Source organism: Anoplopoma fimbria, chromosome 11 (genome assembly GCF_027596085.1).
Source record: "Anoplopoma fimbria isolate UVic2021 breed Golden Eagle Sablefish chromosome 11, Afim_UVic_2022, whole genome shotgun sequence".
Classification (NCBI taxonomy): domain Eukaryota; kingdom Metazoa; phylum Chordata; class Actinopteri; order Perciformes; family Anoplopomatidae; genus Anoplopoma; species Anoplopoma fimbria.
The window spans coordinates 1,402,120-1,423,799 of NC_072459.1; the positions used below are offsets into that span (position 1 = coordinate 1,402,120).

At 41.9% G+C, this 21,680-nt stretch overlaps 2 protein-coding genes across 2 annotated transcripts; both read left to right on the forward strand.

Annotated features, from left to right (window-relative positions):
* Nucleotides 1-1,710: 1,710 nt before the first annotated feature.
* LOC129098222 (GTPase IMAP family member 8-like) lies at nucleotides 1,711-5,810 on the forward strand. The gene is given in 7 exon segments (XM_054607210.1): nucleotides 1,711-2,470; nucleotides 3,779-3,958; nucleotides 3,961-4,488; nucleotides 4,559-4,680; nucleotides 4,790-5,444; nucleotides 5,526-5,568; nucleotides 5,570-5,810. Coding segments are annotated over 7 exon segments (2,529 nt in total).
* Nucleotides 5,811-6,349: 539 nt separating this feature from the next.
* On the forward strand, nucleotides 6,350-15,781 carry LOC129098223 (uncharacterized). Its single transcript, XM_054607211.1, is given in 13 exon segments — nucleotides 6,350-6,377; nucleotides 7,555-7,860; nucleotides 7,916-8,265; nucleotides 8,456-8,819; nucleotides 9,068-9,330; nucleotides 9,376-9,723; nucleotides 9,868-10,026; nucleotides 12,059-12,836; nucleotides 13,747-14,460; nucleotides 14,528-14,649; nucleotides 14,759-15,368; nucleotides 15,371-15,412; nucleotides 15,514-15,781. Coding segments are annotated over 13 exon segments (4,272 nt in total). The 3' UTR covers nucleotides 15,702-15,781.
* The last annotated feature ends 5,899 nt before the right edge of the window (nucleotides 15,782-21,680 follow it).

Consider the following 21,680-nt stretch of genomic DNA (forward strand, 5'->3'; position numbering starts at 1 on the left):
TACTTGATAAGAGTGTTACACAATGGCAGCAGGAAAGTTAACAGAATTAATGGACAGACTAAAAACCAACTTCGGTAAGTTGACTCCTTCAATTGTTTCGGCAGGACACCGAGGTTAAAAATAAAGCGTCTATTTCATTTATGTGTTAGTTTATTTAACAGGGACAATTCAACTACACATTGTTACTGTACATGGGAAGAAGTAATGAAATGAGGTGTTTAGCTGAAGCTGACCTGAAGCTTCTCTCCCTGCTCAGGCTTTTGAATCTTTGTTAAAACAAATAAATGTTAAGTCGGTTATTTCTTCTCATCTGAATTCAACATTACAGACTAAAATGTTCTACTTCTCCCAAAGTTAACAGCATTGTATGTTTGTAAGTCTGTGGAAAAGCCCGGTGAGCATTTTTCCGTTGGAAAGACGACTATGGCCGACGTTTGAAAGACGTTCAGAAGTGGTTCAAGAGTGAAAGTTTATTCACCGACTATTTGTAGGCGTTGATTAGACGTTCACGTTAAGACCACATTTCAACGTGATTTGCAATAGTGAATTTGTAATCCCCTACGTTGTGCTAATAATGTTACATCATCATTTTAAAGGCTTACTATGAAACCACATCCACATTTCTCAGTTGAAAGCCAATATTGCAAATCCGGTGAAATATGGTCTAAACGTGAACCACTAATCAGCGTCTACAACTAGTCGGCGAATAAACTTTCACTTTTTAACCACTTTTCAACGTCTTTTAGACATAAACGTCTTTTAAACGTCTTTTGAATCTCAAACTGCTCACAGTAAAATATGTACCAATTAAACACGTAGTCATTGGAACACATTAACAGTTTACATTAACAGGACAAATAAGACCATCTGACACAGGCAACAATTAATTGGTTTTTATTCATACAACTACAATGAAATTGAAAATACACACAACAAAATCCCCGTTTCATCTTTAAATGTCGTTGTCAAAGCCTCCCAGGAGCCGGTTTCAGATGATCTGCCATATTTCAGATGGATATCTGTAAAGTAAACAAGCATTAGAAAAACATATTCACTCTTGAACCAGTCTTTTCACCAGTGACCTTTGTCGTTTTTTAAACATCTTTTCAACGGAAAGATGCTCACTGGCATATTAGACATTATAATACTTTATATTGTTTGTAAGTCGCTCTATGCCAAACAACAATGTTCTGACTGTCTTCTTGTTTGTTCATCAATTTATTTTACTCACTTTCTCCCCATTTAAACTGTGTACAGCCCCACTAGCTTCATGTAATGTATTTTAGATGTAAAATGGCCTAAAACTCACTTTATATCAATGAACTACAGCGACAGCCCATAAAGACAGTCGCCAACATTAACATACACACATATTAATGTTTACTGTTGGTCTGCATCATGAGCAGCTTAAAATGATATTAATGATGCTAATTTCGCTTTGAATAACTGGAATCCAGTAGTTGAAGTACTAACGTTCACTTCGCTCCGCAAGTCCGATGCCGAGCCTCTCGACCGGGTGCTCCCTTCAGTCTGAGCCTAAGTTCCTGTGCAGTAGGCACTCAATCGTATTTTACATGAATGTACGGACAGAATGTAAACTGCTCGGTTAAGATGTCCTGTGAGCATCTTGTTGGCAGCAAAACGTTTATAGTTACATATTTATGTCTTTTTATTTAAAACATTAAAAGCGTTTAAATCACGTCGGCCGTAATGGACATATATAAAGACTACTGCGTCTCTCTTACAGGAAAAAGTCAACACTCTCCAGAGTTGAGGATTGTGTTGGTAGGTGGAAGAGAATTAAACTGGAGCCCCAGTAAAAAGAGTGCGGCTGGCAACGTCATACTGGATGAAAGTGTTTTTGAGACCAACAGAAGAACTGCCCAGAGTGTCGTGGGGCAGCAGCAGGTACATGACAGACATGTCACTGTGGTCGATACTCCAGGCTGGTGGTGGCACTACCCACGAGAAAACACCCCACAGCTGGATCAGATAGAACTAAAGAACAGTGTCCATATGTGTCCACCGGGGCCTCACGCCTTTCTTCTGGTCCTTCCTGTTGATTTTCGATTTCCTGAGATCTACAAGAAATCACTGGAGGAGCACCTGCATCTTTTCCCCGAAGGAGTGTTTGATCACACCATTGTGCTGTTTACCTCAAAGGGTCCAATGAGTGGCAAATCATTAGATCAAGTAATCAGAAGGTGGCCAGCACTCGAGAGGATTCTCATACAATGCGGAAACCGAAAGCACGTTCTCAACATCAACGACATGCAGGATGGCACTCAAGTCAAGGTGCTTTTTAAGAAAATAGAAGCAATGGTTGCAAAAAATGCCGGTTGTCACTTTTCTATTGATAGTGCTGATGGGTATGCTCTGAGAGAGAAAATGGACGCAACGGTTGAGCGAGCATCTAAGAAGTTTAAGGAGGTGCAGACAAAAAGAAGGAAACTGAGAGCCCTGATTGAAGGTGAGTCACGAATTTCTCTATCAACGAACAAATAATTAGATTTTTTTGTGCCATGCATAATACAGAATTAAATCATTTTTTAACCTGGATTTGCAGATATTGTAATCAATATTTAAGTAAAATATTAAAAAAAAAAAAAAAAAAATCTAATTACAAGCCACAAGTTGTTTTTTTAATTCAATTCAATTCAATTCAGTTTATTTTGTATAGCCCAAAATCACGAATTACAAATTTGCCTCAGAGGGCTTTACAATCACATAAGACATCCTCTGTCCCAGAACCCTCACATCGGCACAGGAAACCCCCCCTAAAAAACCCCTTTAACAGGGAGAAAAAAGGAAGAAACCTCTGGGAGAACGACAGAGGAGGGATCCTTCTCCCAGGATGGACAGAATGCAATAGATGTCATGTGTACAGAATGAACAACAGAAAATTAAGACTACTTAGTATTAGTAATGAGACTAATAATAATAATCGAAGTAGCAGTGGGTGTCAGCAGGAGGCACACCACGGTCCAGGTACCACAACGATTCCTGGAAACCTACGAGGCGAGAAAGCAAAAAGGGCTTCAGGTTGGAAGCAAAGTCAATATGCGTAATGGTAATAGTAATGTGATTAATAATAATAATGTGATTAATAATAATAAAGTAGCAGTGAGTGTCAGCAGGGACACAGCAGGAGGCACGACCACAGTCCAGGTACAGCCGCGATTTATGGAAACCTGCGAGGTGAGAAAGCACAAAGACTCTAGGGTAGAAGGAAAGCTAATATGCATAATGGTACAGGGAATAGTATTAGTAATGTGACTAATAATAATAGTGGTAGTAGCAGTGGGTGTCAGCAGGGCCACTGCAGGAGGCACGACCACAGTCCAGGTACAGCCACGATTTATGGGAACCTGTGAGGCGAGAAACAAGGACTCCGGGGAAGAAGCAAAATCAGTAATGTGCAGAAATAGGAGATTAATAGTTAATTATTATATTAATATTAATTAATATAAACACATAAAATACACAACAACATTCGAACTACAATAAAACTTTATTTTTACTTTACAACACCCATGATTCCTTTGACACAGCACATCCACGTCCTCAAAGATTGAGTAAAGCTCTTAAATCCATTGAGAATTGTTTGATTTAATCCACATCAACACCTTCTCATTTACACCATTTTTCAAATTGGATCATTTTGTATTTGTGACAATGTGTCGTCTTTAGAGTTTGGAAAGCTTGTTGGTTAATCTGAAAAATACCATTAGGTTGCACATAAATACAAGCCAGAATATGTTTTGGTTCCCCTTTCTAGGTGGCAAGACCCCCCCAACACATTTAAAAATGGTGATGGTTGGAGCACAGGGGTCAGCCAAGAGCTCAGCGGGCAACACCATTCTGAGGAAAGATGCGTTTGCCGTTCATCACAGTAGAACAACAGAGTACTGTGAAATAAGCCACGGCGTGGTGGCAAACAGGCAGCTCACAGTGGTCGACTCCCCGGCTGGTACTACAACCCGCTCCAGGACATCTGTGAGATGGATAAGATTGAAATAGAGAACAGCGTGCATCTCTGCCCTCCCGGACCCCACACAGTGCTCCTGGTGGTCGGCCTGGCATCAGCATTCAACGCATCATACCAGAGAGCGTTGCAGGAGCACATGAGTCTGTTCAATGACGAGGTGTGGAGGCACACCATAGTGCTGTTCACTAGAGGTGACTGGCTGGGAGTGAAGACCGTGGAGGAGCATATAGAGAGCGAGGAGGGTCTGCAGTGGCTCGTGGAGAAGTGTGGGAACATGTATCACGTCCTGGACAACACGAAGCACAGCGATGAAACGCAGGTGACGGAGCTCCTCGAGAAGATCGATGAGATGTGGGCAGGAAACGAAGATCCTCATTATGAAGTGGACCTGGGCCTCGCAGAGCAGATAGAGGCGAGGAAAGAGGCTCGACTGAAGATGGCCAAAAGGATTAGGCAGACCAGCCAAAGACAGGAGAGAATACTAAGAGAGTTGTTTAAAGGTAATCAAACAATTATCATATCAAATTTTGATTAATTCACTTACTATTACTGATGAAATCGTGTTTCCAGGGGAGAGGCACCACATCACTGACATGAGGGTTGTACTTGTGGGCAGAAAAGACTCTGGGAAGAGTATGGTGGGAAACAGGATCCTTTCTAAAGAGCTATTTGACTCACCTTGGCTGAAGAAGGTAACCAAGCATACCGCCTTAACAGAAATATTGTAGGAGCAGGACCAGGGAGGATATCATCTAATTTGTCATGTCTGTTGTGGTTATGTTTTATTGTTTTGTCATTTAGGAATTCCAATATCAGAGAGGAACCACGACGTGTGTAAAACATGAAAATAATGTGTCTGGACAAAACGTATCAGTCGTTGAGGCACCAGGCTGGTTTACAGACTCGCCGATATCCGAGGGCGAAGTTCTGCGCAGCGTCTCCATGTGTGCTCCGGGCCCCCACGCTTTCCTCTTAACTGTTCCCCTTTCCAAAGCCTTTACAGAGAGTGACTACCAAGCAGTGGTTGAGGCCTTGATGCCATTCGGCGAGCGAGTCTGGAGGCACTGCATGGTGGTGTTCACCTGGGGAGACTGGCTCAATAACAGGTGCATTGAGGAGCACATCGCCGCAGAAGGCAAAGCCCTCAATCAGCTTGTGGAAAAGTGCGGGTACAGATACCAAGCAGCCAGTGGCCGTCGTTCTGCCGTTTTTCCAATCAAAAAGCTGCTCAAGAAAATGAGTCACATGATAACACGAAACAAGGGCCAGTTCTTCGCTGCTGAAGGCCAGCTGGAGAAAAAGAAGAACCCAAAGCAGACCCGGCAGGAGGAGTGGAACAGCAGAGAGCAGGAGCTAATAGACCGGATGTTGAAAGCCGTGGCACAAGAACCCGAGGAACCAGCGCTACCGTCTGTGAAGATGACAGCGAGCTTCGATGGTGACTTCATGCCAAGCAGTAAGTTTGATATTACATCAATTCAAAATATTTAAATTTGTGCACTGCTGTTGTGAATTACCATTCAACCTCTCATTTCAGTGAGCGGAGATGTTCCCTCAGAAGTTCAGTGCACATTTTGGAGAACATGCTCAGGTGTCTGAATGGCTGAGCATTAGATTTGGGAACTCGGATGTCACCTCTGGAGTTGGAAGCATGACTTCCTTCGCCAGTTATGTGGAAAAGTTGGATGAAAGCTCTCTGATGGACAACAATCATCCACCTGTGACTAAGTTTTTCCCAGAAAAAGACAAAGTCAAGTTAGACACTCTCCATGGCAGGGTCTCCTCCGACGTTATGGAAACCCCACGCAGGCACTCTTTTTAGGCAAAACAGATGTAACGAACACAAGCAGGCTAGAAACTGAGGTAGAGACAGTGAAGCTACACAAAGGAAAGCACTGTTTACTCAACACTGTTGGACACTGTCGATAAAATAATAATAAATAAAAAAGCATATATGTTATGTTTAAGGGACCTTATTAGCTGTTATAAGCCTAGCTGTATTAATTGTTATCATTGGTAAATGTTGAAATTAAGTCTTTTCTGTTTTCTGTATTGTGCATGTCATAACAACTTTGGGTTGAAACCAATAGAGCATAGGTTACTGGCTTACTTACTTAATCATACAGATTAACAAAGCAAACAGGTGTTTGTCCAGGTTTATACTTTACTGACTTGAAAAGCAGTTAAACAAGAGATAAAAATGAATTGCTATGGAACAATTTTAATGATATAGTGGATATGTAAATAATAATAAAAATGCCAATGTAATGCATAACTGGGTCCAGTAAAGGGTGTGGCCGAAATCACAAATTTAAGTTGCAGTTTTGACTTATACATGATGTATTCTTTAATAATTATCGAATGAACATCAAGATCTACATTTTCTATGGTACACTGTTATTATACTTGTTCTGTAAAGATTTATTATGGGGTGAATCACTTTTTTTCCTTCTTTTTTGTATTACTTTTTACCTACCTAAGTGGATCAAAAGATGGAGGATCTATCGATTATTATTATCATTTTAATTTACCCAAATTTTTTACCTTAACTGTCGAATCAGAGGAGTCGTGTTAGTGCAACACAAAACACCTGTTTGAAACCAAATAATGTTAAAACAGAAATAGTCTTGCATGTAACAAACTGTAAACAACATATAATTAAAGGAAACACGAATTACATTTATGTTGTGTGTTGTTTTCAATATAGCCCTTTGATGTCACAGTTCTTCCTCCATACTGTCAGTAGCTCCATACTCCCTGTCACTCTGTCTCACTCACCTAATTGGCTCACTCTGTTCACCTGCCTGTCACTCTCTCCCAGTTCACTCCGGCCACTCCCAGCCCTCTCTCTCTCACCACACTCTCCCTCACTCACCTAATCAGCCTCATGCAGTGCACCTGTCTGCCACACCCACCTCATCAGCACAATCCCTCTCACCTGCTCACTCTGCTGCACCTACACCCTGCAGTATAAATGCCCCACTCATTCACACACTCGCTGCCAGATCGTTCGTTGTTTTCATGCTACACTTTCCAGCAATTTCCCGTGGACTGATTTCCCGTTGCCGACCCTGCCTGTCTGGACTTCCCTGCCTTGCCTCTGCCCCGGTCAACGTCTCAGCCTTCTGTCCCTGACCACGAGTTTAGCCTCCGCTTTAGCCTGTTTCCCACTGTGAGTCATATCCTGCCTGTCCGTCTGCTGTGTTCTCAGCTTCAAATAAAGCTCCAGAACTTTATCTGTCTCCTCGTCGTACTGCTCTTGGGTCCACACACCAACCGTGACATTTGAGCTGCATATGAAAGATGCAATATACATAAAGTTATTACTTTTATTATCTTTATACATGAAAACACAATAATCGGTGCCTTCTTTGAACATGTGTTACCTTAATGTGTTGTGCAGTCCAACTGTTTAACATTTTGACCAGAGAAGATATTTTTTGTCATCAACAACAGCTACATCAGTCAGCGTCAGTGACCACAAAAATGGCCTCTGTCGATGTGTGATCTTTATTTATGTGAGGAAACTGTGGAGCAACAGATTTATTAAACCTTGATCGCCACAGGCTCGGTTCGCGTCTATGGAGGAGGCGATCCAGAGACACGGGACCCAGCTCGCCGCTACCACCGCCGAGGTTCACCAGACCTTAGTGAACCAGGGACAGGCTGTGACCGCCTTGACGAGGAAGCACGAGTGGCGTATTCTATCAACCACTTGACGTCGAGAGCCCGCCTGTGGGGAACGGCGGAGTGGGACCGCCGAACTCCCGCCTGCGCTTCCTTCCAGACGTTCTCCGAGGAATTACGCAAGGTTTTCGGGGTGGTTTCCTTGGAACCGGATGCCACTGGTGGATTGTTGGGGCTCCAGCAAGGTAATGAAACTGTCACAGACTATGCCATAGACTTCCGAACCAAGGCACGGCTAAGCTCGTGGAATTTGGCCGCTCTTTGACGGTCTGATCGAGGTGACCTCTCGACTGGACCGCAGCATCCAGGCCCGGCGGCTGGTGAGACGCCAGGGTCGTTCCAGCCACGATCGTTCCAGCCACGATCGTTCCAGCCACGATCGATTCCCCAACGTTATGCACGCCACAACCCAGCATCATCCACCGACCATTCCGTCTCATCGGGAGACCGAGCCCATGCAAGTGGGACACACCAGACTCTCCACTGAGGAGCGTGATCGACGACGACAGAACAACCTCTGCATGTACTGTGGCCAGGCTGGCCATTTGGCCTCCAACTGCCCGGGCTCGCCAGTAGTTAAGGAGGTACTGGTGAGCCGAGCCGTTTCCCGACCCTCCTTCTGCCAGAGACCCCTTTTCCACGCCAAGTTACTCCTACCCGAGGGTTCCCAGACAATCTCCACGTTTTTGGACTCCGAGCGGACGCATCCATCATGGACGAGGGACTCGCTCAGCAGCTGGGGATTGACCTGATCCCTCTTTCTCGCTCTGTTCCTGCCAGTGCTCTCGACAGTCATCTGCTGGGGACCGTTACGCACCAGACCACCCCAGTTCACATGCTTCTATCCGGCAATCATCACGAGACCATCTCCTTCCACATCCTGCCATCCCCCGGACTCCCCTCATCCTGGGGTATCCTTGGTTACGTCGACACAACCCCCACATTGACTGGGCTACAGGGGCTTTCCAAGGCTGGAGCCCTTCCTGCCATCTTGTCTGCCTGAAACAAGCCGCCGCACCTCAGGTTCCAGTTCCTGTCAACTCCACACCTGAGCTCACGGGAGTCCCCGTCGAGTACCACGACTTCAAGGCTATGTCTCTGCCTCCTCACCGTCCATATGACTGCGCCATCGACCTCCATCCGGGTACTTTTCCACCCAGAGGTCGTTTATTCTCCAATGGATAAATACATTAATGACTCTCTCGCGGCTGGTCTCATACGCCCCTCGTCATCTCCTGCGGGGGCAGGGTTTTTCTTCGTGGGTAAGAAGGACAAGACCCTCAGACCCTGCATCAACTCCCGACAGGCCAGGTGGTCCCTCTTCTTTACGAGGTTCCACTTCACCCTTTCTTATCGTTTCCGGTCGATGTCGTCTCTGACCGGGGTCCCCAGATCACCTCCATCTTCTGGAGCGAGTTCTGCACACTGTTGGGGGCCACCGTAAGCCTGTCCTCTGGGTTCTGTCCAACGGCCAAACGGAGAGGAAGAACCAGGAGATGGAGACCGCCCTCCGATGTCTGGTCTCCAGGAATCCTGCCTCCTGGTCCCGCCAGCTGATGTGGATGGAGTACGCGCACAACACCCTGACCAGCTCCGCCACCGGCCTGTCTCCGCCTGGCTTCCAACCTCCTCTGATCCCCGCACTGGAGAAGGAGGTTTCCTGCCCCTCAGTCCAGACCTTCATCCGCCGCTGCCGTCAGACCTGGACGAAAGCCCGAACAGCCCTGCTTCGGTCCCCCGACTGCTACTCGAATGCTGCCAACCGACACCGCACTCCAGCCCCCGTCTACCAAGTGGGGGATCAGGTGTGGCTGTCGACCCGGGACCTACCACTGCGGGTAGAATCCAAGAAGCTGGGGCCAAGGTTCAGCGGCCCCTTCGAGGTCGAGAAAGTCATCAACCCAGCGGCAGTAAGGCTCAAGCTCCCCAGGTCCATGCGCATCCATCCCACGTTCCACGTCTCCAGGGTGAAATCAGTCAGGGAGAGCCCCTTGATGCCGGCGGCTCCTCCTCCACCTCGCCTCATCGAAGGAGGACCTGTCTACACTGTCCATCGCCTGCTTTGCTCTCGTCGCTGGGGTCGCGGTATCTAATACCTGGTGGACTGGGAAGGATACGGTCCTGAGGAGAGGTCGTGGGTTCCAGCTCGTCACATCTGTGATCCTCGAGTCATTGTTGCTTTCCATCTACAGCACCCGGACCAGCCCTCCAGGAGAAAGACCCCTGCCAGAGACACTCAAGAGGCTCCCGAGTCAGACAGAGAGGCCTCGTCGTCCGGGTCCGAGGAACCCTTCCTCCAGACCCCCTCCACCCACCCTACTGAAGATCCGGCGGCCTCGGAGGTGTACTTTGTACTCTGCCCCTGTAACTGACTCAGCCTTCCGTTCCAGACCACGAGATTTGACTTTGCTCCTTTTGGTTTTTGTCTGCCTGCTCCGCTGACGGATCAGTGCTTTCTCGAGTGGAATATTACCCGTGAGTTATCTCCTGCTGTTTGTTCCGCTTTGAATAAAGCTCCAGAACATGACCCTGTCTCCTGGTCGTACTGCACTTGGGTCCACACACCACCTGTTACAGAAAGAGCGTGGCATTTGTATAAATCAAAGTAAAACTCACCAATAGTCAAAAACACAAAAGTTGCCAGAGGATGAAATGTCTGTTTTTAAAACTTTACTTATTCCTGTTAAATGAGAGTTTACAAATATTTAATAGTGCCATATCTGCAGTTTATTGCATAGTTGTGTACTTTCATTTTCTCCAAGCACCACTTTTAAACCTTATCAATAGAGATAAGTCCAAAACAACATGGCACACCCTAAATGTTCAACAATGCTTGGTATTCCTCTCCCGGCGAATCACAGGCCGAAAGATTTATCTTTATGAAAGATGAGTTTCCTCATAGTTGAAATTTCAGAACTTTATATGTGGTGCTGCAGACTGGTTTGGCTGTATTACTTGATAAGAGTGTTACACAATGGCAGCAGGAAAGTTAACAGAATCAATGGACAGACTAAATACCAACTTCGGTGAGTTGACTCCTTCATAAACCTTGCGCAATTGTTTCGGCAGGACACCGAGGTTAAAAATGAAGCGTCTATTTAATTTATGTGTTAGTTTATTTAACAGGGACAATTCAACTACACATTGTTACTGTACATGGGAAGAAGTAATGAAATGAGGTGTTTAACTGAAGCTGACCTGAAGCTTCTGTCCCTGCTCAGGCTTTTGAATCTTTGTTAAAACAAATAAATGTTAAGTCGGTTATTTCTTCTCATCTGAATTCAATTTTACAGACTAAAATGTTCTACTTCTCCCAAAGTTAACAACATTGTATGTTGCTGTAAGTCTGTGGAAAAGCCCGGTGAGCATTTTTCCGTTGGAAAGACGACTATGGCCGACGTTTGAAAGACGTTCAGAAGTGGTTCAAGAGTGAAAGTTTATTCACCGACTATTTGTAGGCGTTGATTAGACGTTCACGTTAAGACCACATTTCAACGTGATTTGCAATAGTGAATTTGTAATCCCCTACGTTGTGCTAATAATGTTACATCATCATTTTAAAGGCTTACTATGAAACCACATCCACATTTCTCAGTTGAAAGCCAATATTGCAAATCCCGGTGAAATATGGTCTAAACGTGAACCACTAATCAGCGTCTACAACTAGTCGGCGAATAAACTTTCACTTTTTAACCACTTTTCAATGTCTTTTAGACATAAACGTCTTTTGAATCTCAAACTGCTCACAGTAAAATATGTACCAATTTAACACGTAGTCATAGGAACATTAACTGTTTACATTAACAGGACAAATAAGAAAAATATTTTTTTTATATTGTTTGTTAGTCGCTCTATGCCAAACAACAATGTTCTGACTGTCTTCTTGTTTGTTCATCAATTTATTTTACTCACTTTCTCCCCATTTAAACTGTGTACAGCCCCACTAGCTTCATGTAATGTATTTTAGATGTAAAATGGCCTAAAACTCACTTTATATCAATGAACTACAGCGACAGCCCATAAAGACAGTCGCCAACATTAACATACACACATATTAATGTTTACTGTTGGTCTGCATCATGAGCAGCTTAAAATGATATTAATGATGCTAATTTCGCTTTGAATAACTGGAATCCAGTAGTTGAAGTACTAACGTTCACTTCGCTCCGCAAGTCCGATGCCGAGCCTCTCGACTGGGTGCTCCTTTCAGTCTGAGCCTAAGATCCTGTGCATGCGTGTTCCAGCAGTAGGCACTCAATCGTATTTTACATGAATGTACAGACAGAATGTAAACTGCTCGGTTAAGATGTCCTGTGAGCATCTTGTTGGCAGCAAAACGTTTATAGTTACATATTTATGTCTTTTTATTTAAAACATTAAAAGCGTTTAAATCACGTCGGCCGTAATAGACATAAAGACTACTGTGTCTCTCTTACAGGAAAAAGTCAACACTCTCCAGAGTTGAGGATTGTGTTGGTAGGTGGAAGAGAAATAAACGGGAGCCCCAGTAAAAAGAGTGCGGCTGGCAACGTCATACTGGGTGAAAGTGTTTTTGAGACCAACAGAAGAACTGCCCAGAGTGTCGTGGGGCAGCAGCAGGTACATGACAGACATGTCACTGTGGTCGATACTCCAGGCTGGTGGTGGCACTACCCACGAGAAAACACCCCACAGCTGGATCAGATAGAAATAAAGAACAGTGTCCATATGTGTCCACCGGGGCCTCACGCCTTTCTTCTGGTCCTTCCTGTTCATTTTCGATTTCCTGAGATCTTCAAGAAATCACTGGAGGAGCACCTGCATCTTTTCCCCGAAGGAGTGTTTGATCACACCATTGTGCTGTTTACCTCAGAGGGTCCAATGAGTGACAAATCATTAGATCAAGTAATCAGATGGTGGCCAGCACTCGAGAGGATTCTCATACAATGCGGAAACCGAAAACACGTTCTCAACATCAACGACAGGCAGGATGGCACTCAAGTCAAGGCGCTTTTTAAGAAAATAGAAGCAATGGTTGCAAAAAATGCCGGTTGTCACTTTTCTATTGATAGTGCTGATGGGTATGCTCTGAGAGAGAAAATAGACGCAACGGTTGAGCGAGCATCTAAGAAGTTTGAGGAGGTGCAGACAAAAAGAAGGAAACTGAGAGCCCTGATTGAAGGTGAGTCACGAATTTCTCTATCAATTTTTTTGTGCCATGCATAACAAATAATTTTTTCGATTTGCAGATATTTTTTTTGTGCCATGCATAATACAGAATTAAATAATTTTTTACAGCCACGATTTGTGGAAACCAGGATGGACGAGATGCGGGAAAGCTAAAAAGGGCTTCAGGTTGGAAGCAAAGCCAATGGAAAAGCGTAATGGTACAGGGAATAGTAATACTAATGTGACTAACAATAATAATAAAGTAGCAGTGAGTGTCAGCAGGGACACAGCAGGAGGCACGACCACAGTCCAGGTACAGCTACGATTTATGGAAACCTGCGAGGTGAGAAAGCACAAAGACTCCAGGGTAGAAGGAAAGCTAATATGCGTAATGGTACAGGGAATAGTAATAGTAATGTGACTAATAATAATAGTGGTAGTAGCAGTGGGTGTCAGCAGGGCCACAGCAGGTGTCACGATGACAGTCCAGGTACAGCCACGATTTATGGGAACCTGTGAGGCGAGAAACAAGGACTCCGGGGAAGAAGGAAAATCAGTAATGTGCATAAATAGGAGATTAATAGTTAATTATTATATTAATATTAATTAATATAAACACATAAAATACACAACAACATTCGAACTACAATAAAACTTTATTTTTACTTTACAACACCCATGATTCCTTTGACACAGCACATCCACGTCCTCAAAGATTGAGTAAAGCTCTTAAATCCATTGAGAATTGTTTGATTTAATCCACATCAACACCTTCTCATTTACACCATTTTTCAAATTGGATCATTTTGTATTTGTGACAATGTGTCGTCTTTAGAGTTTGGAAAGCTTGTTGGTTAATCTGAAAAATACCATTAGGTTGCACATAAATACAAGCCAGAATATGTTTTGGTTCCCCTTTCTAGGTGGCAAGACCCCCCCAACACATTTAAAAATGGTGATGGTTGGAGCACAGTGGTCAGCCAAGAGCTCAGCCGGCAACACCATTCTGAGGAAAGATGCGTTTGCCGTTCATCACAGTAGAACAACAGAGTACTGTGAAATAAGCCACGGCGTGGTGGCAAACAGGCAGCTCACAGTGGTCGACTCCCCCGGCTGGTACTACAACAACCCGCTCCAGGACATCTGTGAGATGGATAAGATTGAAATAGAGAACAGTGTGCATCTCTGCCCTCCCGGACCCCACGCAGTGCTCCTGGTGGTCGGCCTGGCATCAGCATTCAACGCATCATACCAGAGAGCGTTGCAGGAGCACATGAGTCTGTTCAATGACGAGGTGTGGAGGCACACCATAGTGCTGTTCACTAGAGGTGACTGGCTGGGAGTGAAGACCGTGGAGGAGCATATAGAGAGCGAGGAGGGTCTGCGGTGGCTCGTGGAGAAGTGTGGGAACATGTATCACGTCCTGGACAACACGAAGCACAGCGATGAAACGCAGGTGACGGAGCTCCTCGAGAAGATCGAAGAGATGTGGGCAGGAAACGAAGATCCTCATTATGAAGTGGACCTCGGCCTCGCAGAGCAGATAGAGGCGAGGAAAGAGGCTCGACTGAAGATGGCCAAAAGGATTAGGCAGACCAGCCAAAGACAGGAGAGAATACTAAGAGAGTTGTTTAAAGGTAATCAAACAATTATGTAAAATTTTGATTAATTCACTTACTATTACTGATGAAATCGTGTTTCCAGGGGAGAGGCACCACATCACTGACATGAGGGTTGTACTTGTGGGCAGAAAAGACTCTGGGAAGAGTATGGTGGGAAACAGGATCCTTTCTGAAGAGCTATTTGGCTCAACTTGGCTGAAGAAGGTAACCAAGCATACCGCCTTAACAGAAATATTGTAGGAGCAGGACCAGGGAGGATATCATCTAATTTGTCATGTCTGTTGTGGTTATGTTTTATTGTTTTGTCATTTAGGAATTCCAATATCAGAGAGGAACCACGACGTGTGTAAAACATGAAAATAATGTGTCTGGACTAAACGTATCAGTCGTTGAGGCACCAGGCTGGTTTACAGACTCGCCGATATCCGAGGGCGAAGTTCTGCGCAGCGTCTCCATGTGTGCTCCGGGCCCCCACGCTTTCCTCTTAACTGTTCCCCTTTCCAAAGCCTTTACAGAGAGTGACTACCAAGCAGTGGTTGAGGCCTTGATGCCATTCGGCGAGCGAGTCTGGAGGCACTGCATGGTGGTGTTCACCTGTGGAGACTGGCTCAATAACAGGTGCATTGAGGATCACATCGCCGCAGAAGGCAAAGCCCTCAATCAGCTTGTGGAAAAGTGCGGGTACAGATACCAAGCAGCCAGTGGCCGTCGTTCTGCCGTTTTTCCAATCAAAGAGCTGTTCAAGAAAATGTTTGACATGATAACACGAAACAAGGGCCAGTTCTTCGCTGCTGAAGGCCAGCTGGAGAAAAAGAAGAACCCAAAGCAGACCCGGCAGGAGGAGTGGAACAGCAGAGAGCAGGAGCTAATAGACCGGATGTTGAAAGCCGTGGCACAAGAACCCGAGGAACCAGCCCTACCAGCGAGAAGATGACAGCGAGCTTCGATGGATCCGTCATTCCAAACAGTAAATTTGATATTACTCCATTAGATTCTTTTTGACATCAATTCAAAATATTTAAATTTGTGCACTGCTGTTGTGAATTACCATTCAACCTCTCATTTCAGTGAGCGGAGATGTTCCCTCAGAAGTTCAGTGCACATTTTGGAATCAAAGAGAACATGCTCAGGTGTCTGAATGGCTGAGCACTAGAGTTGGGAACTCGGATGTCACCTCTGGAGTTGGAAGCATGACTTCCCTCGCCAGTTATGTGGAGAACTTGGATGAAAGCTCTCTGATGGACAACAATCTGTGACTAAGTTTTTCCCAGAAAAAGACAAAGTCAAGTTAGACACTCTCCATGGCAGGGTCTCCTCCGACGTTATGGAAACCCCACGCAGGCACTCTTTTTTGGCAAAACAGATGTAACGAACACAAGCAGGCTAGAAACTGAGGTAGAGACAGCGAAGCTACACAATAGGAAAGCACTGTTGGACACTGTCGATAAAATAATAATAATAATAATAATAATTATCTTGATATAGCACATTTAAAAACAAAAATAAAAATAGATCAAATGAATATTTCTTTTTAAAAATGGATCAATATCCAGCTGTATTATTTTCTGATGTCTGGACAGCAAAAAAATGTATCTTTAAAAAAGCATATATGTTATGTTTAGGGGAACTTATTAGCTGTTATAAGCCTAGCAGTTAAATTATGTATTTTCTGTTTTCTGTATTGTGCATGTCATAAAAACTTTGGGTTGAAACCAATAGAGCATAGGTTACTGGCTTACTTACTTAATCATACAGATTAACAAAGCAAACAGGTGTTTGTCCAGGTTTATACTTTACTGACTTGAAAATCTGTTAAACAATAAATAAATAATTTTAATGATAGAGTGGATATGTAAATAATAATGGAAAAGCCAATGTAATGCATAACTGGGTCCAGTAAATGGTGTGGCCGAAATTACAAATTTAAGTTGCAGTTTTGACTTATACATGATGTATTCTTTTATAATTATCTAATGAACATCAAGATCTACATTTTCTATGGTACACTGTTATTATACTTGTTATGGAGTTCTGTAAAGATTTATTATGGGGTGAATCACTTTCTTTTCCTTCTTTTTTGTATTACGTTTTTACCTACCTAAGTGGATCAAAAGATGGAGGATCTATTGGTCTTTATTTTGATTTTAATTTACCCAAACTTTTAACCTTAACTGTCGAATCAGAGGAGTCGTGTTAGTGCAACACAAAACATCACCTGTTTGAAACCAAATAATGTTAAAACAGAAATATTCTTGCATGTAACAAACTGTAAACAACATATAATTAAAGTAAACACGAATTACATTTATGTTGTGTGTTGTTTTCAATATAGCCCTTTGAGCTGCATATGAAAGATGCAATATACATAAAGTTATTACTTTTATTATCTTTATACATGAAAACACAATAATCGGTGCCTTCTTTGAACATGTGTTACCTTAATGTGTTGTGCAGTCCAACTGTTTAACATTTTGACCAGAGAAGATATTTTTTGTCATCAACAACAGCTACATCAGTCAGCGTCAGTGACCACAAAAATGGCCTCTGTCGATCTGTGATCTTTATTTATGTGAGGAAACTGTGGAGCAACAGATTTATTAAACTTTGCTCCACCAAAGGGACACGTTAACCTGGTGAAAGGGTGTGGCATTTGTATAAATCAAAGGAAAACTCACCAATAGTCAAAAACACAAAAGTTGCCAGTGGATGAAATGTCTGTGTTTTTAAAACTTTACTTATTCCTGTTAAATGAGAGTTTACACATATTTAATAGTGCCATATCTGCATTTTATTGCATAGTTGTGTACTTTCATTTTCTCCAAGCACCACTTTTAAACCTTATCAATCGAGATAAGTCCAAAACAACATGGCACACCCTAAATGTTCAACAATGCTTGGTATTCCTCTCCCGGCGAATCACAGGCCGAAAGATTTATCTTTATGAAAGATGAGTTTCCTCATAGTTGAAATTTCAGAACTTTATATGTGGTGCTGCAGACTGGTTTGGCCGTATTACTTGATAAGAGTGTTACACAACCTTGTCAATAGAGAGAAGTCCAAAAACAACATGGCACACCCTAAATGTTTAACAATGTTAAAAAATAAAATAAAAATGTACAGTAAAAAAAAAAGACAACAATGAACAAAAATAGAAGAAAAAATGTAAAGGGAGCAAAGTTGGGAAAAACAGAAATAATATTGAATGTAACAAACTGTAAACAACATATAATTAAAGCAAATTGATTGTATTATTCCCCTGTGGCTTGTGTATTCTTTTAACATGATAACATAGTTTTTACCAAATAGATACCAAAATAGATAGATATAATCCTTTATTGATCCCCATGGGGGAAATTCGGGTGTTGCAGCAGCTCAACAATAAAAATAAAAATAAAAATAAAAAGATAGAGAAGATATTTTTTGTCATCAACAATAGCTACATCAGTCAGCGTCAGTGACCACAAAAATGGCCTCTGTCGATCTGTGATCTTTATTTATGTGAGGAAACCGTGGGGCAATAGATTTATTAAACTTTGCTCCACCAAAGGGACACGTTAACCTGGTGAAAGGGTGTGGCATTTGTATAAATCAAAGGAAAACTCACCAATAGTCAAAAACACAAAAGTTGCCAGTGGATGAAATGTCTGTGTTTTTAAAACTTTACTTATTCCTGTTAAATGAGAGTTTGCACATATTTAATAGTGCCATATCTGCATTTTATTGCATAGTTGTGTACTTTCTTTTTCTCCAAGCACCACTTTTAAACCTTATCAATCGAGATAAGTCCAAAACAACATGGCACACCCTAAATGTTTAACAATGCTTGGTATTCCTCTCCCGGCGAATCACAGGCCGAAAGATTTATCTTTATGAAAGATGAGTTTCCTCATAGTTGAAATTTCAGAACTTTATATGTGGTGCTGCAGACCACAACCTTGTCAATAGAGAGAATGCAATATCATCCATTATCTTTATTTAATGTTTCGTGTTTGTCACAGTAGCGGTTCAATGACGTAACGTCATGATGTTTTCACGGATGTTTCACTGGACGGCTCATCCTCCTGTATACCGGTGTGCCGGATTACCGGTGTTTTTCACGGTACCGGTACCGGTGGACCGGCCGGCTCAACCTCCTATAGCTAGCAGAGCTAGAGGAGGTTGAGCCGCCCGGGAGCTAGAGGAGCCGTCCCGGTAGAATCCCGGTGACCGGGAAATAGGTTCCGGCGATCACCGCGCATTGCATGCTGGGTAGATTTTTTTTTTTTTTTTTTTTTTTTTTTTTTTTTTTTTTTAAATTCAATAACTTTATTGAGACATTTGTTCATATATATATAAAACAATATATATATTTATATATATATATGTATATATTTAAATTTTCAAGTTCTTATTTTTAAGATCTTAAGTTGATGCCACGAAGGCTGCAATATCATCCATTATCTTTATTTAATGTTTCGTGTTTGTCACAGTAGCGGTTCAATGACGTAACGTCATGATGTTTTCACGGATGTTTCACTGGACGGCTCATCCTCCTGTATACCGGTGTGCCGGATTACCGGTGTTTTTCACGGTACCGGTACCGGTGGACGGGCCGGCTCAACCTCCTATAGCTAGCAGAGCTAGAGGAGGTTGAGCCGCCCGGGAGCTAGAGGAGCCGTCCCGGTAGAATCCCGGTGACCGGGAAATAGGTTCCGGCGATCACCGCGCATTGCATGCTGGGTAGATTTTTTTTTTTTTTTTTTTTAAATTCAATAACTTTATTGAGACATTTGTTCATACATATAAAACACAATATATATTTATATATATATATGTATATATTTAAATTTTCAAGTTCTTATTTTTAAGATCTTAAGTTGATGCCACGAAGGCTGCAATATCATCCATTATCTTTATTTAATGTTTCGTGTTTGTCACAGTAGCGGTTCAATGACGTAACGTCATGATGTTTTCACGGATGTTTCACTGGACGGCTCATCCTCCTGTATACCGGTGTGCCGGATTACCGGTGTTTTTCACGGTACCGGTACCGACCGGCCGGCTCAACCTCCTATAGCTAGCAGAGCTAGAGGAGGTTGAGCCGCCCGGGAGCTAGAGGAGCCGTCCCGGTAGAATCCCGGTGACCGGGAAATAGGTTCCGGCGATCACCGCGCATTGCATGCTGGGTAGATTTTTTATTTATTTATTTTTTTTTAAATTCAATAACTTTATTGAGACATTTGTTCATACATATAAAACACAATATATTTATATATATATATGTATATATTTAAATTTTCAAGTTCTTATTTTTAAGATCTTAAGTTGATGCCACGAAGGCTGCAATATCATCCATTATCTTTATTTAATGTTTCGTGTTTGTCACAGTAGCGGTTCAATGACGTAACGTCATGATGTTTTCACGGATGTTTCACTGGACGGCTCATCCTCCTGTATACCGGTGTGCCGGATTACCGGTGTTTTTCACGGTACCGGTACCGGTGGACCGGCCGGCTCAACCTCCTATAGCTAGCAGAGCTAGAGGAGGTTGAGCCGCCCGGGAGCTAGAGGAGCCGTCCCGGTAGAATCCCGGTGACCGGGAAATAGGTTCCGGCGATCACCGCGCATTGCATGCTGGGTAGATTTTTTATTTTTTTTTTTTTTTTAAATTCAATAACTTTATTGAGACATTTGTTCATACATATAAAACACAATATATTTATATATATATATGTATATATTTAAATTTTCAAGTTCTTATTTTTAAGATCTTAAGTTGATGCCACGAAGGCTGCAATATCATCCATTATCTTTATTTAATGTTTCGTGTTTGTCACAGTAGCGGTTCAATGACGTAACGTCATGATGTTTTCACGGATGTTTCACTGGACGGCTCATCCTCCTGTATACCGGTGTGCCGGATTACCGGTGTTTTTCACGGTACCGGTACCGGTGGACCGGCCGGCTCAACCTCCTATAGCTAGCAGAGCTAGAGGAGGTTGAGCCGCCCGGGAGCTAGAGGAGCCGTCCCGGTAGAATCCCGGTGACCGGGAAATAGGTTCCGGCGATCACCGCGCATTGCATGCTGGGTAGATTTTTTTTTTTTTTTTTTTTTTTAAATTCAATAACTTTATTGAGACATTTGTTCATACATATAAAACACAATATATTTATATTTATATATATATATGTATATATTTAAATTTTCAAGTTCTTATTTTTAAGATCTTAAGTTGATGCCACGAAGGCTGCAATATCATCCATTATCTTTATTTAATGTTTCGTGTTTGTCACAGTAGCGGTTCAATGACGTAACGTCATGATGTTTGCATTGCATGCCGGGTAGATTTTTTTTTTTTTTTTTAATTCAATAACTTTATTGAGACATTTGTTCATACATATAAAACACAATATATTTATTTATATATATATATATATATTTAAATTTTCAAGTTCTTATTTTTAAGATCTTAAGTTGATACCACGAAGGCTGCAATATCATCTATTATCTTTATTTAATGTTTTAATCTCTTTATTTAATGTATTATTCTCTTTATTTAATGTTTTATTATCTTTATTTAATGTTTTATTTTCTTTATTTAATGTTTTATTTTCTTTATTTAATGTTTCGTGGTTGGTCACAGTAGCGGTGCAGTGACGTAATGTCATGATGTTTTCACGGATGTTTTTTTTAAATTCAATAACTTTATTGAGACATTTGTTCATACATATAAAACACAATATATTTATATATATATATTCAGTTAATTTGTATAGAATAAAAATATAAGTTGTTACATTCAATAATCTTGAATGTAACAAACTATAAACAACATATAATTAAAGTAAATGTATTGTATTATCCCCCTGTGGCTGGTGTGTTCTTTTAACATGATAACATAGTTTTTACACCTAATATACCCCAATATATATAAATGAAAAATAATAAAAAAAATAACAATAAATAAATAAATAAAAATTTAAAGAAAATTAACATGTACAGTAAAAAAGAAAACAACAATGAATAAAAATAATAAAAAAGAAATGAATAATATTAATAATAATAATTATATATATATATATATATAAAAATAAAAAAAAATAAAAAAAATAACAATAAATAAATAAATACAAATTTTTAAAAAATTAACATGTACAGTAAAAAAAGAAAACAACAATGAATAAAAATACAAGTTGGGAAAAACAGAAATAATTTTGAATGTATTGTTTTAAAAAACGCGAACACCCCTCCCGGC